Consider the following 22,848-nt stretch of genomic DNA (forward strand, 5'->3'; position numbering starts at 1 on the left):
GAATTAACTGGGAATGGAGGGTAATTTGATAGAAAGGTATCATATCCAAGTATAAATATTTGTTTTTGTTATAATATAAGCAGACATCCAAGTAGAAATGTATCAAGTGTTAAATATTTTATTGAACAATCAATTATTTCATTGAAGAACAAAAACATGAATGTTGAGTTAAATATTACTCCTCCCCCCGACCCAACCCATTCAAAAAAATTAACAAAAATGCAATCCTAACAGCCCCATTCAAAATGTTAAATGAAGAGCTCCTCTCCCTCCAAAAAAGTCCCATTCAACATGCAAATAGAAAAGCATCTTCCCTCAAGCCTCTGCATTTTTGCTAAACCCTTTCAGCTCAACTCAACTTTATTTATATAGCACCTTTCATACATAAAAACATGCAGCCCAAAGTGCTTCACAGAGTAACAGACAGTCAGAAAACAACAGCAATGGTAAAATTATAAAAGGCATAATTAAAAAAAGAATACTTAAAAAATAAAAGAAAATCAACACAGTAAAATTAATAAAATAAGTGTGGAAAGAAATGCAGTCCAGGGCGAAAATAAGCTACTCCAAATTAAAAGCTAGATTAAAAGGTAAGTCTTAAGTTTACTTTTAAAAACACCCAGGGCGCGCTGTTCTAATGTCCAGATACAAAGAGTTCCACAGCCTGGGGGCATAAAAACAGAAAGCTCTCTCTTTGTGTGAGAAACATGAGGAAATTTGAAAGGGAAGCATTGGGGCTGGAACATAAAATGACAGGAGGTCAGTAATGTATGGAGGAGCAATGCTGTTAAGCGCTTTAAAAACGAGTAAAAGGACTTTAAAATCAATTCTTAAAGAAACAGGGAGCCAGGTCAGAGTTTTAAGAAGAGGTGTCATGTGATCAGTTTCTTTCTCCTTGTTAAAACTCTGGCAGCAGCGTTCTGAAGAAGCTGCAGTTTCTTAAGAGACATTTTGGGCAGGCCCGTAAAAAGGGAGTTGCAGTAATCAGTGTGGCTTGTAATAAAAGCATGAATTAAAACTTCGGCATCTTTCTGCAATAAAAAAGGTCAGACTTTTGAAATGTTTCTGAGATGATAAAATGAAGTACTTATGACCTTGTTAAAATGAGCATTAAAATTAAAATCTGAATCTAAACCACTCCCAGGTTTGTGACCTTTGATTTAATTTGCCTGTTTAAATCTCTGAGTAGTCTGGAGTTGTTCTGCTTTCGGTCCTAAAAGGCGATGGGCTCTTCTTGGGTCTCATCAACATCCTCCATGTCCAGTTCCTCAACATCCAACTCCGACTCTTCCTCTTCAGTGTCACTGTCCAGTCTTGTTGAGGATGGCTCTGCATAGATACTCAACTGAACTTGCATGAAATCTGGTTGTTTTAGTCTGGATTATGTGAAATACATTTCCCCAACTATATCTAAGTTCCCTATTAAGAGCCAACCTTCAATTTAGTAAATTCCTGATTTATTCGCGTTTATTCCCATGGAAATTTTCCAGCTTTGAAAATTCCCGGAAATTTGCAACCCTATTGATGAAGCATTAAAAGCAGCAGTTATAATAAACACACAGATAGACAGAGTTAAAAAAAAAAAGAATTTATTCCAGAATGAATAAACAGAACAGCCTCTTGGTCACATTACTACACTTCCTTCTATTTCACATACAGAGATCAGAAACTGGGCCAGTAAAATCGAATGGCTTCATAAATCTGGAAGTCAAACAGTCCACACTTTGTCAAAACAAGCTGGTATTTTTTACAGTTCATCCAAAAAAATAAAATGACGTCACTGATCTGAGGACATTTAGTGGCACGGATTTCGTTTTGCGGAGGACCAAATCAGCTGTGAGCGGTGAATTATGCAGACAATAATTATAAAATACGTCCTCACTCACTTTATCGACAGTATGAATGGACTTATTTGTGTGTGAGGAGGTCTCAGTACTCATCTCCTGCTGCCTCTATCTTGTATCCGTTCTCTCCAGAGTTGTAACCGTCGGCTGAAGGCACCGACTGCGGCTCAGTCATCCCGTCCTGGCTGTACTCCTCCATGTTCGGAGGTGCACCCCCCTCCCCCTCCTCCTCCTCAGGGCCCAGCTCGTCCTGGGCGCCCATGTCGTCTCGCAGGTGCCTTTCCTCTCTGCGCTCCCCTTTCTCTCTATCCCCCCTCTCCCTTTTGTGCTCCCGGTCTCTGTCCCTATCTCCCTGCTGCGTCTGTCTCTGTCCCTGTGGCTGCGTCTGCGGTCGCGGTCCCTGTCCCGGTCTCTGTCCCTGCGCTCCTCCACACCCTCCCCCGCCTCTCCATCATGCTCCTCCAGCATACGCTCCCCGCCTTCAGGGGGCCCGTCTCCCTGTCCTCCCTCTTCTCCATCCATACCCTTTCCTCTGTCCCTGTCTCTCTTGCGATCTCTGCTCCTGCTCCTCCTCTTCCTTTCTCGACTCCTCTCCCTGCTCCTGCTGTCGTCTCCTCCACCGCGCTCCCTCTCTCGCTCTCTACGCCTGCCAGTACCCGCCTCCCTCCTCTCCTGCTGGTACTGCTGGAGCAGCTCTTTCCCTCTCTCTGGAACGAGTGCGTCTGCGGCGTTCCCTGGATCTGGACCTCCTGCGCTCTCTATCCCTGTCCCTGTCTCGCTCCCTGCTGCGCTCCCTCCGCTCTCCTCTTTCTCCTCGTTCACCTCCACCTCCACCACCTCCTCCTCCTCCACCTCCTCCTCCTCCTCCTGCTCCTGCTCCCACACCACCAGGTCCTCCTCTCTCTCGATCACTGCAAGGGGGTTAGGAAAACTGTCACCACACGCAGCACGGTATTTCATATTAAAGGACAGATGCTTTCTCAGATTACTCACCCCCCAAGAGGACGATCATCGTAACGTGAAGCATCGTCTCGGCCAGAGTGCTTGATGTTGACATCAGCTCCACCTCTCCTGGTGCCACCCAATCCTCCACCTGGACAACAACATGAGAGATGGTCAAATTCATTTCACAGTGTGTGCTGAAGTCATTATGTCCTCCTACTTGTCCCAGCAGCCATCTTGTTTTCAGAGAGAAAACAACCTTGAGTGCTGCTGCAACAAGATTAAAGATAAGCAGAGGTCAGATACGACACTCAGACAGTGTGTGTTTGTGATGCTGCGTTTTACAGCTTGAATGAGGCTGAAATTAACAATGAACTTCACTTGACTTCATTAATGTGATTAATGAGGACTTGCACTTCACAATACAAACAGACTTCAAGTTCTTTAATTGGCATTAAGTTGAGCCAAACAATAAATATTTCAAGAACAGGGCCATTCAAGTCATGAAGCGTTATTTACTTGTGTGCTACTTTGCTGCTGTGCAGGTTCACTGGACTGGACTTTAACTGGAGAACAGCTGTGAACAATATTTATTATTAATACCTTAGTTTTTAGTACTTTTCAGTCACATGGCTGAAGCAGCATTTAAAACCGACAGATGGCATCCTAACTGATCAGACCAAAGGTAAAGAGAGTTTGGTCAGTGGGATAATTTCTCATGATCAATTTGGCTGAACACCTAGAGTTGCAAAATTCGGGAATTTTCAAAGTTTGAAACTTTCCGTGGGAATTAACGGGAATTTATGGGAATAAACGGGAATAAACCAGGAATTTACTAAATTGAAGGTTGGCTCTTATAGGGAACTTAAAATAAATTGGGGAAAATATATTTTAGCATAATCCTGACTAAAACAACCAGATTTAATGCAAGTACAGTTGAATATCAATGCTACTTCCTCAATCACATGCACATAGCACACTGCTTAGTGCAGGGATATTGAGACCATGCCCCCTACATGCACTGTGCATTCCTCCATCACATGCACAGAATCCTGAAGAGGCTAGGCTTGAGAGAAGATGCTTTTTTATTTGCATGTTGAATGGGGCTTTTTTGGAGGGAGAGGCAGTTTTTACAATTAACATTTGAATGGGACTGTTGGGATTGCATTTTTGTTAATTTTTGAATGGGTTGGGTGAAGATGGATGAGTAATATTTACTCAACGTTCATGTTTTTGTTCTTCAATGAAAGAATTGATTGTTCAATAAAATATTAAACACTTGATGAAGTTCTACTTACAAATAAATCCTGTTTTAATTGTATTATTTGGATGGATGTCTGCTTATAACAAAACAAATATTTATGCTTGGATATGATACCTTTCCATTAGTTTACCCTCAATTCCCAGTTAATTCCCATGATTTCCATGGAAGTTTCCAATTTGGAATATTCCCAAAATTGCCAAGCTTAACTTTCCATGGAAAAATACCAGAAATGCTCCATGCCTTTGCAACCCTAAACACACCTCATGATATTTGCCTTCTAGAAATGTCAGAGGGGCTGCATGGTGCTTTACAGCAAAATCACTATCATGATGCAGATATATGTATATTTGTCGCCTCAGTCTGCAAAATCTACAGCAGACACTTTTCCAAATGCTTGTTTTTAAATGGAGTGTTGTTCGACTATTCCTGACGTCAGGACGTTTGGAGAATCATAACACTAATAGAATTTTGTCAACTTGGGCAATTTCGAATATTTCAGCACCAGGACTTCAAATTTGCAACTAACCTTTGGTCCGAACACACATTCAACCTATAAGCTCCTACATTTGAAGCTGTATTTAATTATTTAATATAAAAAAATTCAGCTGACCTAGCCTGCGAGGATGCCATCCTTTGACAGTGCGCCCTCGCTCCACGTCCACCAGCACTCTCCTGCCGTCAATCTTCTTCCCGTCTGCGTGTTTGTAGGCGGCTGGAGGAGAGGAAGGGGAGAGGAAAGACAGGAAGCTGAGATAGAGAACGAGCGCATCAGTGTGGTCAAAGGAAACAAACAGTGCATTATGATACTGACCAGGAGCAGGCGAGGCCGTGATGGCTGCTCTCTGGGTAAAAGCCGAAGGATAACGGGAGCAGACTTCCTTCCACCCGATGAGTGATTGATACATGTTTATCGACTAGATTTCTTTACACTACATGTTGGACAGAAGTGGTGAACAAAGTGTGGTGCAAAGAGTATAAATGTGTAGTGGTAACTTACTTGTCTTCTTTGAAAACATGTATTCTATGTTATTGTAGTGAACTAGCAGAGCGGCAGGGCGCTCTTTGTGTTGATGAATTCTCACTTCTTGACACAGACAACACTCAAAACATTCAGGTTTAATGTGACAAACTTATCTTTACTCGCATCTGTTTAAGTTAACCCAACAAACCCACCCCTCTGGGACGGCTGATGATGTCGTCATCTGCATTTAAAAGCACTGCCGTTCTAAGACTTCAACTACAAGTATGTACCTGTGCAAATGCAGCGGCACATTACTGATCAGAATAAAGATCAACAGTAGAGTAATTAAATATAAAGTACAACATGGTGTTGTTGTATATCAGTCTGTTACAGGAGCTTTAATGTACTGCTGTATAGTGGTCGTAGGTTATGGAGGAATCTAGATTTTATATTTGTTAAGATTTAGGAGTAAAAAACAAACAAAGCTTGATACCTCTTTTGATGCCAGGTAAAGGAGACATAAAAAAGGGAGGAGTCACTTGTTTTATGTTTTGCAATGTTGCAAAAATGTGGTTAGAAATAAAACAGAAGTACATTTTTGATTTTGCTTATAGGCTCAAAAAGTGCCAGCTAAGTTCAATATGGCTCGTTTCCACCAAGCGGTCTGGTATGGATCAGTACAGTTTGGTACGGGTCGGATCGGTAACGCCTGATCCTGTTTGCGTTTCCACAGCCAACCGTGCCCTACTTGATGGGTGGCTTGTAAGCCGGATGCTGATAGCCGCATCAGCTACGTAATAGCGTGACACCATGGCAGAGCGACACAATGTACCCCTCTAATAAATGCAACGAAGAAGAAAAACGGGAGGGAAGTCTGCACCTCCACAGTCAACCACGGAACGCTGTTTCTTGGCGCCATTTTCCAACAAAAAAAGTTACCTTCCCTAAGTCCACTTGAGATTTAAACATGGCGGGGTTATGTGTTGTTCTTAATAACCGCTGTTTCACGGGAAGTGACGATTCTTTCGACCAATCAAAGGACTGCAGTGTTTCTAGCTCTACCTTCTGGGGTCGGATCGGTATGTCTGGCACCCCAACAGAAGGGTACCAAAAAGTGGAACAGTACGGCTTGGTTTTAGTCAATGGAAACGCCACAAAATGCGTGCCATACCGAGACGAACCAATCTGAACCGCTTGGTGGAAACAGGGCTTTAGTAATCATTATGACCTGGCAAACGCACGTGACAGTGTTTGCATCTCCAAAGAATCCCCCCTCTTCCAGGTTTGTCTAATTCTCTTACAGGTTTCTGGTACACCGGTAGTGCTACGAGTCCCCGGCAAAGAGTCTGCAGGGCAGGACTAAAAGAACACAAAGCAACCAGGTGCTTGTGTCGCAGCCTTGTCTGAATCTCTAAATGTAGCTCTTTATTTCTATCCCGTGTCAAACTTACCCAGACTTCCTGCTTCTTAAAAAGTGGCAAAGTAACATTTGACAACCTGTAAGTAATGTTTTGCATTCAGACGCTGTTCCCAAACCCATCCCAGTATACCACACAACAGTCACTGATCCATCCCGTATGAGATCTCCAGGGCAGCTCATTGGTGATGATCCCTGAACGTACAACCTTTCAGTCCATGAAGAGGGCCTTACCAAAACCCAGCAGTGACAGAACACAGTCTGAGGGTCTTACCAAACTCCCTCAATAGTCTCTACAGCAGAATGTCTCACTCACAGGTCACAATGAAGTCTCTGCCCCACTTTAAGGGCCTTACCAAAGTCCGCCTGCACACACAGTGTCAGCACACCGCCAATGTTCAGGGGCCTTACCACAACCCCTCCACTTCCTGTACTCTGAGGACATCCTTGTCCATCAATGATCAGGGCCTTACCAAACCCCCACCGGAACTACCAGAACTTACCGGCTGAGAGGAAAAACAAGCTAAAAGGAGTGACGGGGCTTCCCTCCTTAAAAGGAGTTTTCATCATCACAACTCTAAGCAGCTAAAGGTAAAGAAACTGTCTGTGTGTGTTTAACTAAGAATTCAGTCCTGATGTGTCCTAGATCTAAACTACTCTGACATATGAGCATGTCTTAAACTGCTGGAGTGGTTTCTTTAAAACATCTAAAAACTAACCACTGTTGTGAAGAAATCTGTGTGGCTGCATGAAGAGTATCTATCTTTGGTTGTGTAGGAGTAAATTATGTATGAACAGCCCGTTTGTTACCAACAACATCACCCTCATCTGCCTTTTCTGTCAAAGCCAGCTCCACATACTGATTCTGTAGGATCCTGCAGCAACACTGTTACATAAAACTGGGTGTGCAACATACAGGAAGGGATTACTTCGATTACACTTTTCTCTTTGTAGCCTGATAGGAATCAAAACTTGAAATGCTGTAAAAGTTAAACATCTGTTTCCTGGGCAAATAGTCAAAGTCTCCTACGAGGTAACAGGATGGTTGTATGATGGAGCAAACAATGAGCTGCGTAACTTCTTCCCTTACACTCTCATGGTTCTTTCCTGCACTCTTATTTAAAACTAAGCTTTTGGTTGCCTCCTCCTTTACTTGTTATCTCTGCCTCTCTCTTCTCTGCTGAAAACATACAAACCAGAGACAATAACAAAAAACAGTTATGGAAACTGTCAAACTTTAAAGTAGGCTCTGTGCACTGACTTTTCTTTTATTGTTCAGATGACTGAATCACTAAAATATTGGCCAGTGTGCAGAGGTGGCTTTCACATAAAGTGCAGAATCATCAGGCGATATTTCACACTGTCAGGGTGCATTCAATGGTCAAAGCCTAACGACAGAGTATTAGAAATAGCAGTGGAAGCAGTTTTCCACTTGATTTATTTGAGATGCTTTAGCCATTGAACGCAGCTCATCTGCCCTATGTAGGAGATGGAGGGTGGAAAGAAATCTTACCCATCATACAAACCCATTATACCAACCATATACTGAGCTGTGGTAGTAGGGTGTAGATGTATCATAACCATCATCATCTGCCAGCCAGCTTTGGCCAATAGCCATCACAGATTGGCGGCTGCAGTGGCAATGAGAACAACACACAGTTAATATAGTGTTTATCCCCACGTCCCCCCTCAGTCCTCCCCCTGCTGAGACTACATGCTGCTGTGATTCAGCAACTCTGGTCTGAACAGCTGATCGCACTAATGTCCCAGAATGGTGTCCATGTGTTAGATGGCACCATTCAGTGTCTAAAGAGACAGTTCTGCTTTAATCTGAGGCATCACCACCTGCTTTAATCTCTACTAGCGATCGTGGTGACGCTGCACTAAACTCAGCATGACCAGGGTTGAAGACCACCAATAAAAAAAAACTGTCAAGACAGGCTCAGAAACTATTCATACAACAGTTCTGGACACATGATTGGTCGCTGCATAGGCGACCATGTGACCTTGTGCTTACCAAGAGAGTCCACCAGAAGAGCTGCTTCTCCTTCACAGAGCTACACGCCTAACAGTTAAAACACAATGTGCCCTTTGACAGGCAAACATGTTCAGCATCAGAGACACACTGCTACCTCTGGCTCCTCCCACTTTCCCCATCATGCCCCCACTGAATGACGCAGTCGACCTCCTCAACCAGACTATTAGTCAACTGACGACACAGACACACACATCACACAACCACCAGACTGGGATTCAACATGCAGACGGTGACATGTCGAAGTAAAGATGTCACCTTCTGGGACTTAAAGAAAGCTGCCCCCACCCCAAAAGTAGAGTTACGCTGGTTTCCATGAAGAATTAAGGAGGGGGCTAAGTTTCTTTATAACTTCACATCACAAACGAGAAAAGTGGAGATTGATGACAGAGGTACTCACAGTGCATGTCCCGCTCATGCTCATACTCAATGAAGGCGTAGCCTCGAGGTTTCCCCGTCCTCTTGTTGTACACAATGTAAATCTGAAACACAAGAGCACACTCTGGTTAAGAGATACACTGATATGGTTTTTTTCAGGGCCGATACCGATTATTAGTAGTCAAGGAGGCTGATAATCGCCATTTGGAGCCGATATTTATGCGGAAGAGCACGTCTGTGTTGCGGTCATAAATAGTGCAAAAACGAACTGACTTTCTGGTGGCAAATTAAAGTGCTGAAAAAATCCAAGGGGGGCGTACACGTAAACAGAAGTGAGTGCTCAGGTTGGAATCTTTCAAAATTTGCTAAATCGCTTGGCAGAAATGACACCCTCTGCAGAAATGGTAGCCTAGCTTTCGTTCCATTTCTCCCTGCAGTTTCTCATTGGCTTATTGGCTGTTTCCTGTGCCATAGCTCTGCGTGTAACCAACCACATGGTGCTGTGGGTGGGACAATGCTGGAGATAGAGTAGTGACAGCAGACAAAGAGGCGTGGCTGCATCAGAGCCAAAATAACCCAGTTTTAAATTGATCGGCTGTTGGATTGTTAAAAAAGGCAGACGACAAAAAGCGTCAAAATGCTGAATATCAGCACAGATAAGCGTCAAAATGCAGAATATCAGCACCGATAAGCCCCAAAATGCCAAATATCAGTGCCGATAAGCCTCAAAATGCTGAATATCAGCGCAGATAAGCGTCAAAATGCAGAATATCTGCGCTGATAATCGGCCCAGTGGATAACCGGACTATCCCTACTCAGGTTGGCTGTTGGATTCAACACTCCACACACACATAAGACTGTTTGAAATGTGTCAGTAGAGAGAAACTCGTGAAGCTGGTTTAATTTAAAAATCCAAAAGTGGGGAAAGTTATACCACAGAAGCAGCCAGAGCTAAACTTTGACATACAGGCTGCAGCTTGCAAGAAATACAGGATCTCAGCATGTCAGGGGATTGCTTTAGCAGCCTGTAAGTGCATCTTTTAATCTGGTAGACAAAGTGAATATCGTCACTCTGTCTCTGTGGTAATTGTTTGATGGAATCAGCAGCTAAGAACATCATATAAGATAACAGAGATCAAGGTAAGCCTTGCTTTGCTTAACAATAGCCTAGACAGTGTAGCTGAGAGAATCCCATATATAGATGCTTCATGTCTTGTGGTACGGACCCACCTTGTCTTCTTAATGGTTCAGAATGTCTGATTTAATGACAATGAGACCTTAAGTCTGGGTTCTTTACATAATATTTCATCTCTTTTGCACCTCAGCTTTCCCAGAAGTTTTAAATTTTCCAAATAGCCCTGACTTTTGCACACTGGGATAAAGAACCTGCACCATGCTTCACTGAGGGTTTAATTCAAGTGTAGTCTGACCTCTCACAACACATGTACCAGTCTGGATAAGAGATATGGTGCGGCTAAACTTACCCGTTTGATGGGGCCATAGACCTCAAACTCACGGCGAAGCTTGGACTCTGTGGTATCGTAGTTCTGTAGCAAAGACACAACTCTGTTAGAAATCAACCGTAAACAGCCCGAGAAAAAAAAATCACATGTGAATATTTTACATTGACATACTCACCACTCGTGCAACAAACAGTGTCTTGAAGGCATCCCCTTGCGCGTTAGGGTCATTATGTGGGTCCCCTGATGAAAACACACACAGAGGAGCAGGATTAGTTGGAACAAAAACAGAAAACAGCTTGTATGTATGTATATATATATATATATATATATATATATATATATATATATATATATGTGTGTGTGTGTGTGTGTGTGTGTGTGTGTGTGTGTGTGTGACTGTGTGTGTGTGTGTGTGTGTGTGTGTGATTGTAAAAACTTACAAAGCTTCAGTTCTGTCTCCATCACAGTTTGCCTCCTCTCAATCTTCTCTCGCCTCTGCAGAGACAAGAAAAGGAATTCATTATCTTGAACTTGACATCAGAAATCTGGCACTTCAAAGTGTTAGTGTTTATTCCCTTTTTAGTATGCAAGACTATTTTGTTCAAGTGTCTGCAAGTGTTCAACTTTGAAATAGTTCATCCATATTAGCCAATATTTGTGAGTACAGGTGAAGCTGATCATGTAATACTGACATTTCCTTATATCGCGGATATGTTCTTGACTTTTTGTAAGTCAAAGCCACATTATAACATTGCATGTTATCAACAAATACTGTATCTTTGTCCAAAGCAACAATTGAACATTGTAATACGATTTAACTTCTAATTGACATCCCCAGTCTGTACTGTCACACAACATGCCTGTGGACGACCATGCTATCTGACTGATATGTCTGAACTGTTATTATTGTTCTTTTTTGAACAGATGTGCAGTCTTACAGTTTGTGGTGTATTGTTCACACAAAGGAAAGATGTTGTTAGGTCACATGTTCTGTCACACATTGAGTACTGTCCGCTTATCTGGTGAAGTGCTGCTGAAAAACATTTTAAAAAACTTCCAAGTTGTACAAAATAGAGCTGCCAGATTGGCTCTTAATTGTTCTTTTCGTACTAATGTGCTTCAGATGCATAAAAGATTATATTGACTAACTGCGGAGGCTAAATTAAAATCACGTCTCCTGTAATTTCTGCAAACTGTTATATGGAATAACACCACAGCTATTTTGTGATAGACTAAAATATTCTGGTTTTAATCACAGGTATACAACACGTCATGTGAGCACTAGTTTTCATCTGTTAACACCAAGTCCTAGAACTTGCCTGGAATCAACTCCCCACTACCATTAGAATGATCAAAAACAATTTTTCTTTTAAAACATCACAAATGCTGATGAATTTTTCATAGACTTTATTATGTAATCCCTGTTTCAAATTGTTTGTTTTATTAATTTTTGGGGCCATATGTTTGTGACAATTTTGTTTTTGTTTCCATTGTTTTGTGGTTTAATGCTACTCATTGTTTATTTGATCAGATACTAAGTTTATTTTTCATTTTCATTCTTGATTTTTATAATTGGCTGCTATTGCATCTTTGTTTTATGGATAATGTGTGATTTTAAATAACTGTTTTCTTGTTTTTCTTGTTTTGTTGTGTGGACCCCAGGAAGACTAGCAATCACAATGTGGAAGCTAATGGGGATCCTAATAAAGAAATACAATGAATAGGTGCTTTATCTTGGCGGTATCTCACCTTTCTCTCCAGCCGCTCCTCTCTGGTCTCAGCTCGGGTCGGAGGTGGGGCATCTCGTGGGTCCTGATTATGAATAACAGTCATCATAAAAAATGGGGACAATTTAAAAAAAAAATGTGTTTGGATACGTGTTTAAGTTAAAATGTGTGCAGAATAAAGCCAAACCTCGAAGTGCCTGATGAACGGAGCAATGCCGCTGTATGGCTGGTTGTGATGCTTCTCATGGGGCAGCTTCGCAAGCTGAGGCAGGAAGGGAATAGGGTCCCGTGGGGCAAATAAAGCCAACAGGTTCGGGGGTAGAAACTGCGTCATCTTTCACCTGTACAAACACATATAAAATAATTATTAATAAAAACAGTGCACAGAGAATAACAGTGTGAACCAGCAGGAGGCCAACCCTGGGGCGGAAGCTTGCACGCTTGTCAGCTGAATATGCTAACTGTTGTTTTCATATGGAGACTCATCCACCGTTAATACAGTACTTAAATACAGCCAGATTCCACATTATTAATGCAAATGATAACACAATACTTTATATTTGTATTCAATCTCTCGTCTAACCAGCGTTGGTGCAGACTTTGGTCGAGCCCTGTGCATTAGCCCTCCAGCTAGCATGCTAACACGCTAACACAAGGCTAACAGGGTTAGCCTGGTTCTTACCTTCTCTCCTCCGCTTTACAGACAAAATTCAGACCATGGACCGGAGGAAGGACCGGGCTGTGTCTGCAGGTCTCCGGGACCACCTCTCTCTGAATAAACCAGTTCAAATTGTAGGTAAAACACACACCGCGTCTCGGGGCCCCGCGCGTGCTCCGAATAATACCTGTCTGCCGCTAGCTTAGTGTTACTGTGATCACAAAATAAAATGGCGGGCTGACGTAAACTGAAGACAAGTGGTGTAAATAGCATCGGGTTGCGATTTACGACAACACGTACCGTCGTCATCATTGAGACGTCAACACATGTGTTTACACAAGTCTATACAGCCTGAGTTTTTGCAATATTGTTGTAGAAATCAATTAAAAATAAAGTGAAGAAAATGCTTACCATACAAGTATGCGTTTCTTTAGAATTTTGATCTCATAATTTTGACTTTATCAATAGTTCTTACTTACTAGAATAGAACAGAATGTACTTTATTCATGCCCTAAGGGGAATTCAGGTGTTTGGCAGATAAAATTATAAAAATCACATAAAACAAGTAATTCAGGTGTCTGGCAGCTCATCTCCCATTGGCTAGAGAGTTATGAAGCCTAATGGCTGCAGGGATGAATTAATTTCTGTATCTCTCAGTCCTGCAGCACAGAGAGATGAGCCGTCCACTGCTGCTGTTTCTCTGGTCCACAAAGAAGTTGTGAAGTGGATGATCTGTGTAATTTAGCTTCTTCTGTGTGCATCTCTCCACCACAGCCCCCAGTGAGTCCAACTTGGTTCTAATCACAATGCCAGCTCTTCTCACTAGTTTGCAGACTGCAGCATAGAATAACACACTTGCCACCACAGACTGATAAAACATCTGCAGCATCTTACTGCAGATGTCCAAGGATCCGAGCCTAACTCAAGAAAAAGAGGCGGCTCTGCTCATTCCTGTAGAGTGCATCTGTGTTTAGGGACCAGTCCAACTTGTTGTCCAGGTGTACACCTAGATATTTGTAGGTTGGCACCACCTCAATGTCCACCCCTCGAATGTTAACTAGTTAATGGCAGAGCCTGGATCTTTGGAAATCTACAGAATCTACCATCATTTCCAAATAATACTATCTCATAACTTTGACTTGTCTCATATTTATTACTTGTTTTATCCCATCACTGAATCACTTTGTCATAATTCTTACTTTGTATCTCAACATTAGTTGTTTCCTTTCTTTCATCCAGGCCTTGTCAGCCCTGTTTTTGTACCTTCAAAAATGGGTTTACAGGGGAGGTCTTGATTTCCCTTAAAACTCTTTTGAAAGATAAGTCATGTATGAACTCTAAAATAATTTTTATACCACATGTAATTCAATAAAAAGGACTTTAAGTTTTATTGTCAATTGAACTTTAAATTGTAACCCTTACCTAGAAATTGTAGTAACAGACACTACTGTTGTCATTGCAGTGAGTCCTGTAATAATATACATCTATATTTCTCCTACCATGAATAAAGTTAGCAATGGTCAGGAGGTACTTAACTGATAAGTGTTTCTGAGGGAACTTACAAAAAAAAAGTAGATTGACCAGCTTCGGTTAACCAATAGAATAAACACCGTACTAGCAATGCTGCAAAGCTTCCAATGAACACAATCACAAGAAGTGAACTGACTGAACACACTGAGCTTCACAAAGGTAGCATTTATTGCAGGCTTGGTGCACTGGACCTTATCAGACCACACAGGTGTGCATGACAGCATCCACCTGCTCAACATTGTTTACATGATACATTTTAATATGTGAGACATATTTACAGTGAGATCACAGACTTCCATAAAATCACATAAAGCATAGACGAGGTGGGCCGTGAAATCATAAAAACATTAGATAATAAAAATGGATGTTGAGCTGAATGCAGGGGGAGGGGAGTGGGGGGGAGGTCATGTGTAAAAGTCTCCTCTCAGGCAGAAGAGTGCAGCTCTCTGTCCTCACGCTCTTCGTCATCCATTTTGCGTCCATGTTCCGAAAGTATTTGTAGCGCTGGACGTACAGCTTCACCAGGTTACTCACTTTGACCGGGTTGATTTCTCCGGTGCGGCTGTGGCAGATCTGACATGGGAATAAATACACATTAGATTATATTTGAATTATGTGGTTTTATAGTGATAGCAGTCATGTTTGAGCTCTAGTATATAGCATGAGATGCACATCAATTCAAAGAACTGATCAGTGCGTGTGCTTTGATTCTGACCTTGTGCACAGCTTTCCTCAGGATGTCTTTGTAATCGTCCTTGTTGATGTCTTTGCGTTGATAGTAAGGTTTGATGGCCAGCTTCACCTCCTCCACTGCTCGCTCCTGAGTGTGCAGCTTCTTCAGGTACTATGAGACACAGGCAACACATTTTAAATCAGTGATACAGAAATAAAACTTCAATATTCTGAATTAATAAGGATACTTTAAGTGCAGAATTTCAAGTAAACCTGGAAACATTAAAAGACTATATGGACCTTATCAGGGTCTTTGCTGTCAATGTCCCATCCAGTGTCACCAGAGCTCCCAGTCATTCCTGACAGCCCCCCAGGTAACATGGGGGGCGGCGTCTGTGCGCATCCACCACCCATAGAGGATGCAGGAGAGACGGTGGAGACTTGGTTGCGGCCGACCAATGGGAGGGAGCCGTGGAGAATGAACTGGGCAGGGCTCAGACCAGGAGGGGGAGGAAGAGAAGGAGGAGGCGGGATCTGCGAGGAGCCCGACGAGCCGGAGGAGGGCGCGGCATGCTGCTGAGACTGGTTCTGATTGGCCTGGGAGAGGATCTGCGAGCGAGACAGGAGACAACATAAGTTAATTGACATTAAAGCCTGGTGTATACTTCTGCATTGAATTGACGCCATAGCCTATGCTAGGTCTGCTTAGCCCTTTGCCAATGCAGAAGCCTTAGCCTTTGCGTGTAGCCCGACGTGCGGTGATTATTTATAAGCCTGCTCCTCATGTTGACATCAGCGTGTTTAACATTTTGAACACCTCAATATGATCCATAGCTGTTTAATACCGTCAGTATTGTGTCATGAAGGGACATTTAATTTAGAGGGAAGAAAAGACATTTGGCATTCTTTTTGACATAGAAAACCTTCACATTTTTAAATGATTAAATGATAATTGATGGTTAACCATTTCCAAAGATCGATCACAGAAAATACCTGAAATTTACATCCCTAATTTAAAGAGATTTACCTTATTTTTTTTAAATATTTAATACTGTAATTTGGGAATTGCTCACTTTCCATTTTTCTATAATTGTTCTGAGATTTCCAGCAAGGTATTTTGAATGGTGATTTTAGTTTTTTTTGCAAGGGTGCTGAAAAAAAGTGTGCAGTGGTTTTATTTGAGTTACAACACACCTTAAAAAAGAAAAAGGATTACTTTTTTTACAACGAAATATAAGAGAAAATATATATTGCAACTGTCCATATCTAAAATAGAAATAAAATAATAGTTATTTAAATTTTGAGTTCAATCCAGTTTTCTTGAAAACGTTAGAGAATCGTGAGTGAATCGTATCGTGAACCAAAAGTCGGGCTTCGAATCGAATCATGGGTTGAGTGTATCCTTACATTCCTATTGCCTAAGCATTTACCTGTCTGACTGCTGACAGTTGCAGGTGATGTAGTACTTCAACAGCACTATATAATCCTAAGATAGGAATGGGTTACATTCTTATTGGTGTGCAAAATGTCTTTTAAATCATTTAAATATTTTTACAACACTAGTTTGTATCAAGTGAGAAAAAGTACAGAAAAATGTGTATTATATTTTAGGTATCATGTCAGGTACTAACGATTACTGGCTCCAGTAAGTTTAGTAAGATTCAGAAACGTGACTGGAGTTCGATTCAACAATGGAATTAATGATGGATTGTTTTTATAAAGTTAAGACTGAGCAGACTTTCGGCTCACACACAGAGACCGTCACTCTGCATCACTGCCTCACCTGGCTGGTGGCTTGAATGAACTCTTGTGCTTTGGCTCTGCTGGCAATGTTGGCCTCCTCCATCTTAAAGAGCAGAGCGGTTACTGAGAGGAAAAAGAGGGACATAAACTTGTTTAGTCAAAGTGAAAGTGAATCTTACTTTGATTGAAACTACTTAAATAAGTCTTGATAGACATACAAGTATCTCAAAGTTTTACTGAGATCATTCTTTGGATTAAGGCAGCTAACAGTCTGTAGAATAAGCTTTGGTCCCCAACAGTGTGAATGCTTATAGCAACATGGAAGACTTCTCTACATGTGTGACAAAACTCACAGGCCAGGACTCCTCCAGTGGTGCAGTCCACGCCACTCTGCAGACTCCAGGGGAGGGCAGGTGCTGCTGGAGGGGGTGGAGGAGGGGGAGGTTTACTAGCAGAGGAGGAAGACACAGAAGAAGAGGAGGGGTCTGAAGAGGACAGCGGCAGAGAGATGGAGGTGAGGCCAGCTGACGAAGAGGAGCAGGGAGGGGAGGACAGAGATTTGGGTGCTTCATCTGGAGGTGGGGGCTTGGCGGTGGGTGTAGACAGGGCGATGCTGTGGCCTGCCCCCCTGGGGTGCAGACATGCTGGATGGACTGGATGCTGGGAGGGTGGGGCTGGTCTGAGAGGGACAGTCTTTCCGCTAGGAACGAGGGATCAGGAGTCTTGCAGCTGCTGTCGACTGTCTGAGAGTCCGGGGAAGACTCCCTGGTGTCCCGCAGGGGGGCCATGGAGGGGGGAGGAGTGTGAGGGGGCGAGGAGGAAGGTGGGAGCACACTTGTGGAGGAGGAAGAGGAGGAAGAAGAGGAAGAGGAGCAGGGTGCAGGGCCAGCCGGGCCAGGATGCGGACTGACGGACTTGTTTCCGTCTCCAGCAGCTGACTGATTATCGAGGGAAGCTCCTCCCCAGCCCTCAGACGAGGCTTTTGATTGGCCGCCGTCTCCAGCTGTCAGCCCTGTAGCTCCGCCTTATCCCGAGCCTTCTTACCGAGGCGACGGCGGCGTTTGGTAGCCAGAGATGAAGACGGAGAGGAAGCGGAGGAGGAGGTGGATGTGATGGAGCTTGGGTTTGGTCTTCTTGGGTTTCAGACCTGCAGGACTCGTCAAGGAGGACGGAGGAGCAGCCAGGCTGCTTCTCTTCCCCAAAGCCAGATCTTTACCCCGGCTGCTCAGAGACAGCGGCTCCGAGCAGGGTTTGAGGAACGGAGACCTGCTCTCATTGTCCCGGCAGAAGACAACCGCGATGGATCCCCCCACCACGGAGCTCCCAGAACCTCCTCCTCCACCTCCTGGTCCCAGCAGGTCCATGGGCATCTTTCCAGAGCTGACAGAAGCCCCAGTGGTGCTGCTCACACCCTCACGAACCAGCACTGACACTTTGGACTGAAGCTTGCCCTTCCGACTGCCGCCCTCTTTCTTGGATTTTCCAGAGCGACTCAGTTCCTTCCTGCTGCCTTTCTCTCGCTCTTTTTCCTTCCCGATCTTCCTGGCTCGTTTTGTCGACGGAGGACCGGATGAGACAGAGGTGGAGCCTGAAGTCACCATCATGGAGGAGAGGCATTTGTTGTTGGTTCTGTTGGAAGAAGAGGAGGAGGACTCAGATGGGCCCGTTTTCTTAAATGTGCGTGATTTCTTTTTCTGATGGCGTCCGGTCTTGGGGGTCACTTTAGTTTTGGGGCTGGGGGCGGGTGGCGCTGGAGGAAGGACAGCAGGGGGCGTGTCCTCCAAAGAGGGGTAGTCGGAGTCCAAAGCCTCACCATCCAGAGACAACACATCGATCTCCAGTTTGTCCGAGTAGTGGTCTGACTCGTAGCTGTGATACCTCGGGGGAGAGAGCGACTGCGAGCGGCTGTGGCAGCTCCCTCGCTCCTCTGTTTCTCCGGCAGAGTGCCATTTTCTCTTCTTCTTTCTCTTGTGGGGTTTGTCGGACTCCTGCGCAGGCCGACAGGGAGAGGAGGAGTTGAGTCTCGGGGAGCCGGGCACGGTGGTGGTGGTTGTAGTGGTCGTGACTGTGATGGTTCTCTTGATGGCGAAGAGATCGGAGCCGTTGAGATCTTGGATAGACGGAGGAACGACAGGTCGACCGTCTCGTCTGCGCTCCCGGTCTCGCTGCCTGTCCCTCTCTTCATCTCTCTTTTCTCTGCTTCTCTTCGACCTCTTTGAACCTCCTCGCTCTCTGCTGCTAGAATGTCCCCCCTTCCTGTCTCCATCTTTCTTTCGAGGGCTAGCATCTCGCTCTCTGTCGTCTCTTCTCCGACTACTGTGCTCTCTGTCTCTATCCCTCTCTCTGTCTCTTCTTCTGTCTCTCTCCCTGTCCCTGTCCCTGTCTCTATCTCTGTCTCTTTCTCTGGTTCTGTCCCTTTCTCTTTCTTTATCTCTGTCCCTCTCTCTCTGTTGTTCTTCAGACTGACTGGAGAAGGAGTGTCTGCTGTGTCCGGCTCTTCCTGCAGACGCTTCTTGGCTGCTGTGGCGCCGTTTCTTCCTCTTCCTGCTGCTGCTCCTGCTGCTCCTTGTCGCTTTTGCCTCCTTCTTGTGTCCTCCTTCCTTTTCTTTGCTCTTCTCCTGACCTCCCTCCTTGTCCTTCCTTCTCTTTTTCCTCCTCTCCTCCTTCTCACCCGCCTTTCTGTCTTTGCTCTTCTGCGGGTCGCGGTCCTTGGAGCTCTTGGACTTGCTGGACTTGCTGATTTGCTCCACAGGAGGAGTGAGAGGGGAAGAAGGGGCAGACACTGGGTGGGAGGGGAGAGGAGGTGTGTGGGGAGACAAGGGGGAAGTAGGAGGAAATGAGAGATATCTCTCCTTTCTCCTGCTGACCAGCTTCCTCCTCAGATCCTCTACTCCTACCACAGGCTCCTCCTCTGGCTCCACCTCCCAGGTACCCTCAGTACGCACGGACACAAAGCCATCCCCATCCAGCACCCGAAGGATCCTCTCCGGCTTAGATCCAAAGAAGGAGACGCTGGGAGAGTTCAAGGGGAGGATTTCTGCTGCTGCTCTCTTGATGCCTCCCTCTCTGTCAGCAGCTCCCACTATCTCCCCTCTTCTATCTCAGAGTGCTCCGACTCGACCCCCTCCCTCTGCTCTCCACGTTTGGAGGTGCGACAGTCCACTCTCCTCCTCAGGTGGAGCTTGGGGGTCAGACGAGGGCTGGGGAGGCTGGACAGGTTGTCAGTGGAATCTGGAGGTTCTTCCTCTTTCTCCTCGTCATCCTTTTTGTCTAGATTTGTCTTCCCCTCAATCACTTCGCTGCTTCCATCCTCAGCGTCTGATGCCGGGGATCCTGTGGGGTCAAAGGGGTCATATTTCTCCCCCTCATCCTCTTCCTTCGCGCCGTCAGTTGGACTGAAAGGATCGTACATCTCCTTTGTCCCGCCTTCCGTCTCACAGTCATTCTGCTGAGCCGAGGTGTGAGGGAAGGAGTCCAAGGAGGTGGTGCTGGGCGGAGGTGTGGAGTGAGACTGCATTGCTGTCGAGGCAGAAGTGGAGGAGACCCGGGGCACCTCTGGCCCTGGGGTCTGACCCTTCACATGGTTCTGATACGCGGACGTGTTGGCGCAGATGGAGGAGGAGGTAGACAAGGGTGAGGATGAAGGAGACGAAGGAGAGGACACGGATAAGGATGGAGAGCAGGGAGGAGGACTCCTGGCGACCTCTCTGACTCCACCCGGGGAGGAAGAGGCGGCTGGCCTCCGTTTGAAGTCTGATGATGGAGTCAAGTCCATGAGCTGGGAAATCTGCTGCTGCAGGCAGACGGAGGGAGCTGGAGGTCCACTTTGGGGAACTGGAACCAGGAAAAATCTGTAAAAATGAACAAAAGTCAACATCAGTTTGGAAAGATGACACTCTGCACAAAAGAAATGAATGCATTGAGTAAATTAATCGGACATATTATAGTCCAGAGCAGCCCCAGACTCTGTTAAAGAAAAAAACGAAGTGATTGTTTTTGGAGCCAAGGAAGAAAGGTTAAAGGTTACTGCTCAGCTCTGATCTGCAAAGATGAAATGTTCAAACCAAGCCAGAAACCTTGGTGTAGTCATAGACTCAGACCTTAATTTCAGAAGCCACATTAAGACAATTACAAAGTCCGCCTACTATCACCTTAAGAATATATCAAGGATTAAAGGACTTGTGTCTCAGCAGGATGCAGAAAAACTCGTCCATGCATTTATCTTTAGCAGACTAGACTACTGTAATGGGGTCTTTACAGGACTCCCTAAAAAGTCCATCAGACGACTGCAGCTCATACAGAATGCTGCTGCTCGAGTCCTAACAAGGACCAAAAAAGTAGACCACATCACTCCAGTTCTTAGATCTCTACACTGGATTCCTGTCTGTCAGAGAATAGACTTTAAAATCCTGCTGATGGTTTATAAAGCACTGAATGGTTTAGGCTCAAAATACATTGCTGATCTGCTGCTACTTTATGAACCACCTCGACCTCTGAGGTCATCAGGTACTGGTCTGCTTTCAGTTCCTAGAGTCAGAACGAAACATGGTGAAGCAGCGTTTAGTCATTATGCACCACATATCTGGAACACACTCCCTGAAAGCTGTAGGTCTGCTCCAACTCTCACCTCTTTTAAATCCAAGATTAAGACTTATTATTATTATTTATTTGCCACTGCCTTCCTATCTTCGCTTATTTAACTTGCTTTAAATGCAAATTTTTAAATTTACGTTTAATATATTTCTATTTATCTTTTTATTTTCTGTTTTATTATATTTGTCATTTTAATTGTGTTATTTTGTGCTTGTCTGAATGTTTCCAATGCTATAAGTGTTTTCATTTTAGGAGAATACTATGAAAAACGGGTTTGATTCGCATATTAGTATCAATAGCCTCTTAATAATATCCATCCTTCTTAAATTGGTGCTTTGAATCAGAGGAACAGGACTTCACTGAGTTCAGACATACCAGCCTCAACATGAGCTCTTATAGGCCCAGGTCAGCACTGCTGTATCGAAAGAAGCTCACCGGCTTTAATGATTAATAACTTGTTTTTCTGACATTTCAATCAAGTGATCAGAGCTCATTAAGTGTGAGAGTTAAAAGGAGGTGACAGCTTCAGGTCTCCTGCTGACTTCCAGTCCAGCCTGTGATAACCTGACCCTTTGTGTAACATCATGTTCGTTACATCATGCACATGAAATCATCTCTCTGCAGCTAACTGACTCTGTGTGTTGTTAATCTGACACTACTGACTCTATATTTGTGTGTTTTCTGACTCTTACTGATTAAAGAATGAACGTTTCAGCATTAGGAAAAAAACAACTGTATGTGTGCTCACTGTAAGCTAATGTTAGCATGATGTACACCCCCTTTGGTTGGCAGTGATGTGACATCTTCAGGTTCTCTAGTCGAAAATAGTTGTTGCTAACACTGCATGCAGTCACTATATCACGGGTTCTTCCCTGCTCTTATCTTAAAATGATATAATCAAAAGGTGTAAAGTATCTATATGAATGTGTCGGCAGCTAGCTAGGTTAGCTAATGTAGCTTACTGTAGCTAGCTTGCTAAAGGTAAGAAATGGAGGAGTGTGGGAGTAAATTACCTTTAGCTATTTAATCCGAAGTCACAGATTAAAGCATCCGTCCCGCATGGTCTACTGGCTCTTCCCACCGCATTCAATAAATCGTAAAAATACAGAATAAACTGCCTTTTTCGTTCAAAACCGCAGCGGCATCCCAATTCCATCAATGGACGCCATCTTCCTTTCACTCAGACCGGACAACAAAGGATCATGGGTAATGTAGTTTTGTGTTATCCCTGGATAAAAAGTGGAAAAGCTGAAGTTATCATCAGTAAGGAATGACCTTGTATGTTAGCCTGGCATCTGTAGACCATTTCTCAAAGATGAACGAGTCTGAAAGTGCTCTGTTTATTTTGATTTACTGAAGGCGTCTCTTTCAAACCAGATAAAGTTGACCTTTTAAGTTACTTTTACACAGTGGTGGACAGTAACAAAGTCAATTTACTTGAGTACTGTGCTTAAGTACATTTTTGAGTATCTGTACTTTACTTGACTATTATTTTTTGGGGAACTTATCACTTTTACTCCACTACATTTAGAAGACAATTATTGTACTTCTTACTCCACTACATTTCTATCAATGCTCTGGTTACTCACTACTTTTGCTTTGAAGTCAGCTCATGAATTTC

General features: G+C 44.0%; 2 protein-coding genes across 2 annotated transcripts; both read right to left on the bottom strand.

Annotated features, from left to right (window-relative positions):
• Window positions 1-1,572: 1,572 nt before the first annotated feature.
• On the bottom strand, window positions 1,573-12,937 carry snrnp70 (small nuclear ribonucleoprotein 70 (U1)). The gene is given in 12 exon segments (XM_034711120.1): window positions 1,573-2,204; window positions 2,207-2,501; window positions 2,503-2,755; window positions 2,838-2,937; window positions 4,661-4,762; window positions 8,864-8,945; window positions 10,326-10,388; window positions 10,480-10,544; window positions 10,745-10,799; window positions 12,054-12,116; window positions 12,219-12,372; window positions 12,714-12,937. Coding segments are annotated over 11 exon segments (1,500 nt in total). The 5' UTR covers window positions 12,366-12,372; window positions 12,714-12,937; the 3' UTR covers window positions 1,573-1,929.
• Window positions 12,938-14,364: 1,427 nt separating this feature from the next.
• On the bottom strand, window positions 14,365-20,409 carry scaf1 (SR-related CTD-associated factor 1). Its single transcript, XM_034710960.1, is given in 13 exon segments — window positions 14,365-14,705; window positions 14,708-14,792; window positions 14,935-15,063; window positions 15,192-15,307; window positions 15,310-15,340; window positions 15,342-15,500; window positions 16,675-16,757; window positions 16,988-17,261; window positions 17,263-17,328; window positions 17,330-17,656; window positions 17,659-17,757; window positions 17,759-19,728; window positions 19,731-20,409. Coding segments are annotated over 13 exon segments (4,080 nt in total). The 3' UTR covers window positions 14,365-14,643.
• Between the last annotated feature and the right edge of the window lie 2,439 nt (window positions 20,410-22,848).

Source organism: Notolabrus celidotus, chromosome 20 (assembly GCF_009762535.1).
Source record: "Notolabrus celidotus isolate fNotCel1 chromosome 20, fNotCel1.pri, whole genome shotgun sequence".
In the NCBI taxonomy this organism is placed as follows: domain Eukaryota; kingdom Metazoa; phylum Chordata; class Actinopteri; order Labriformes; family Labridae; genus Notolabrus; species Notolabrus celidotus.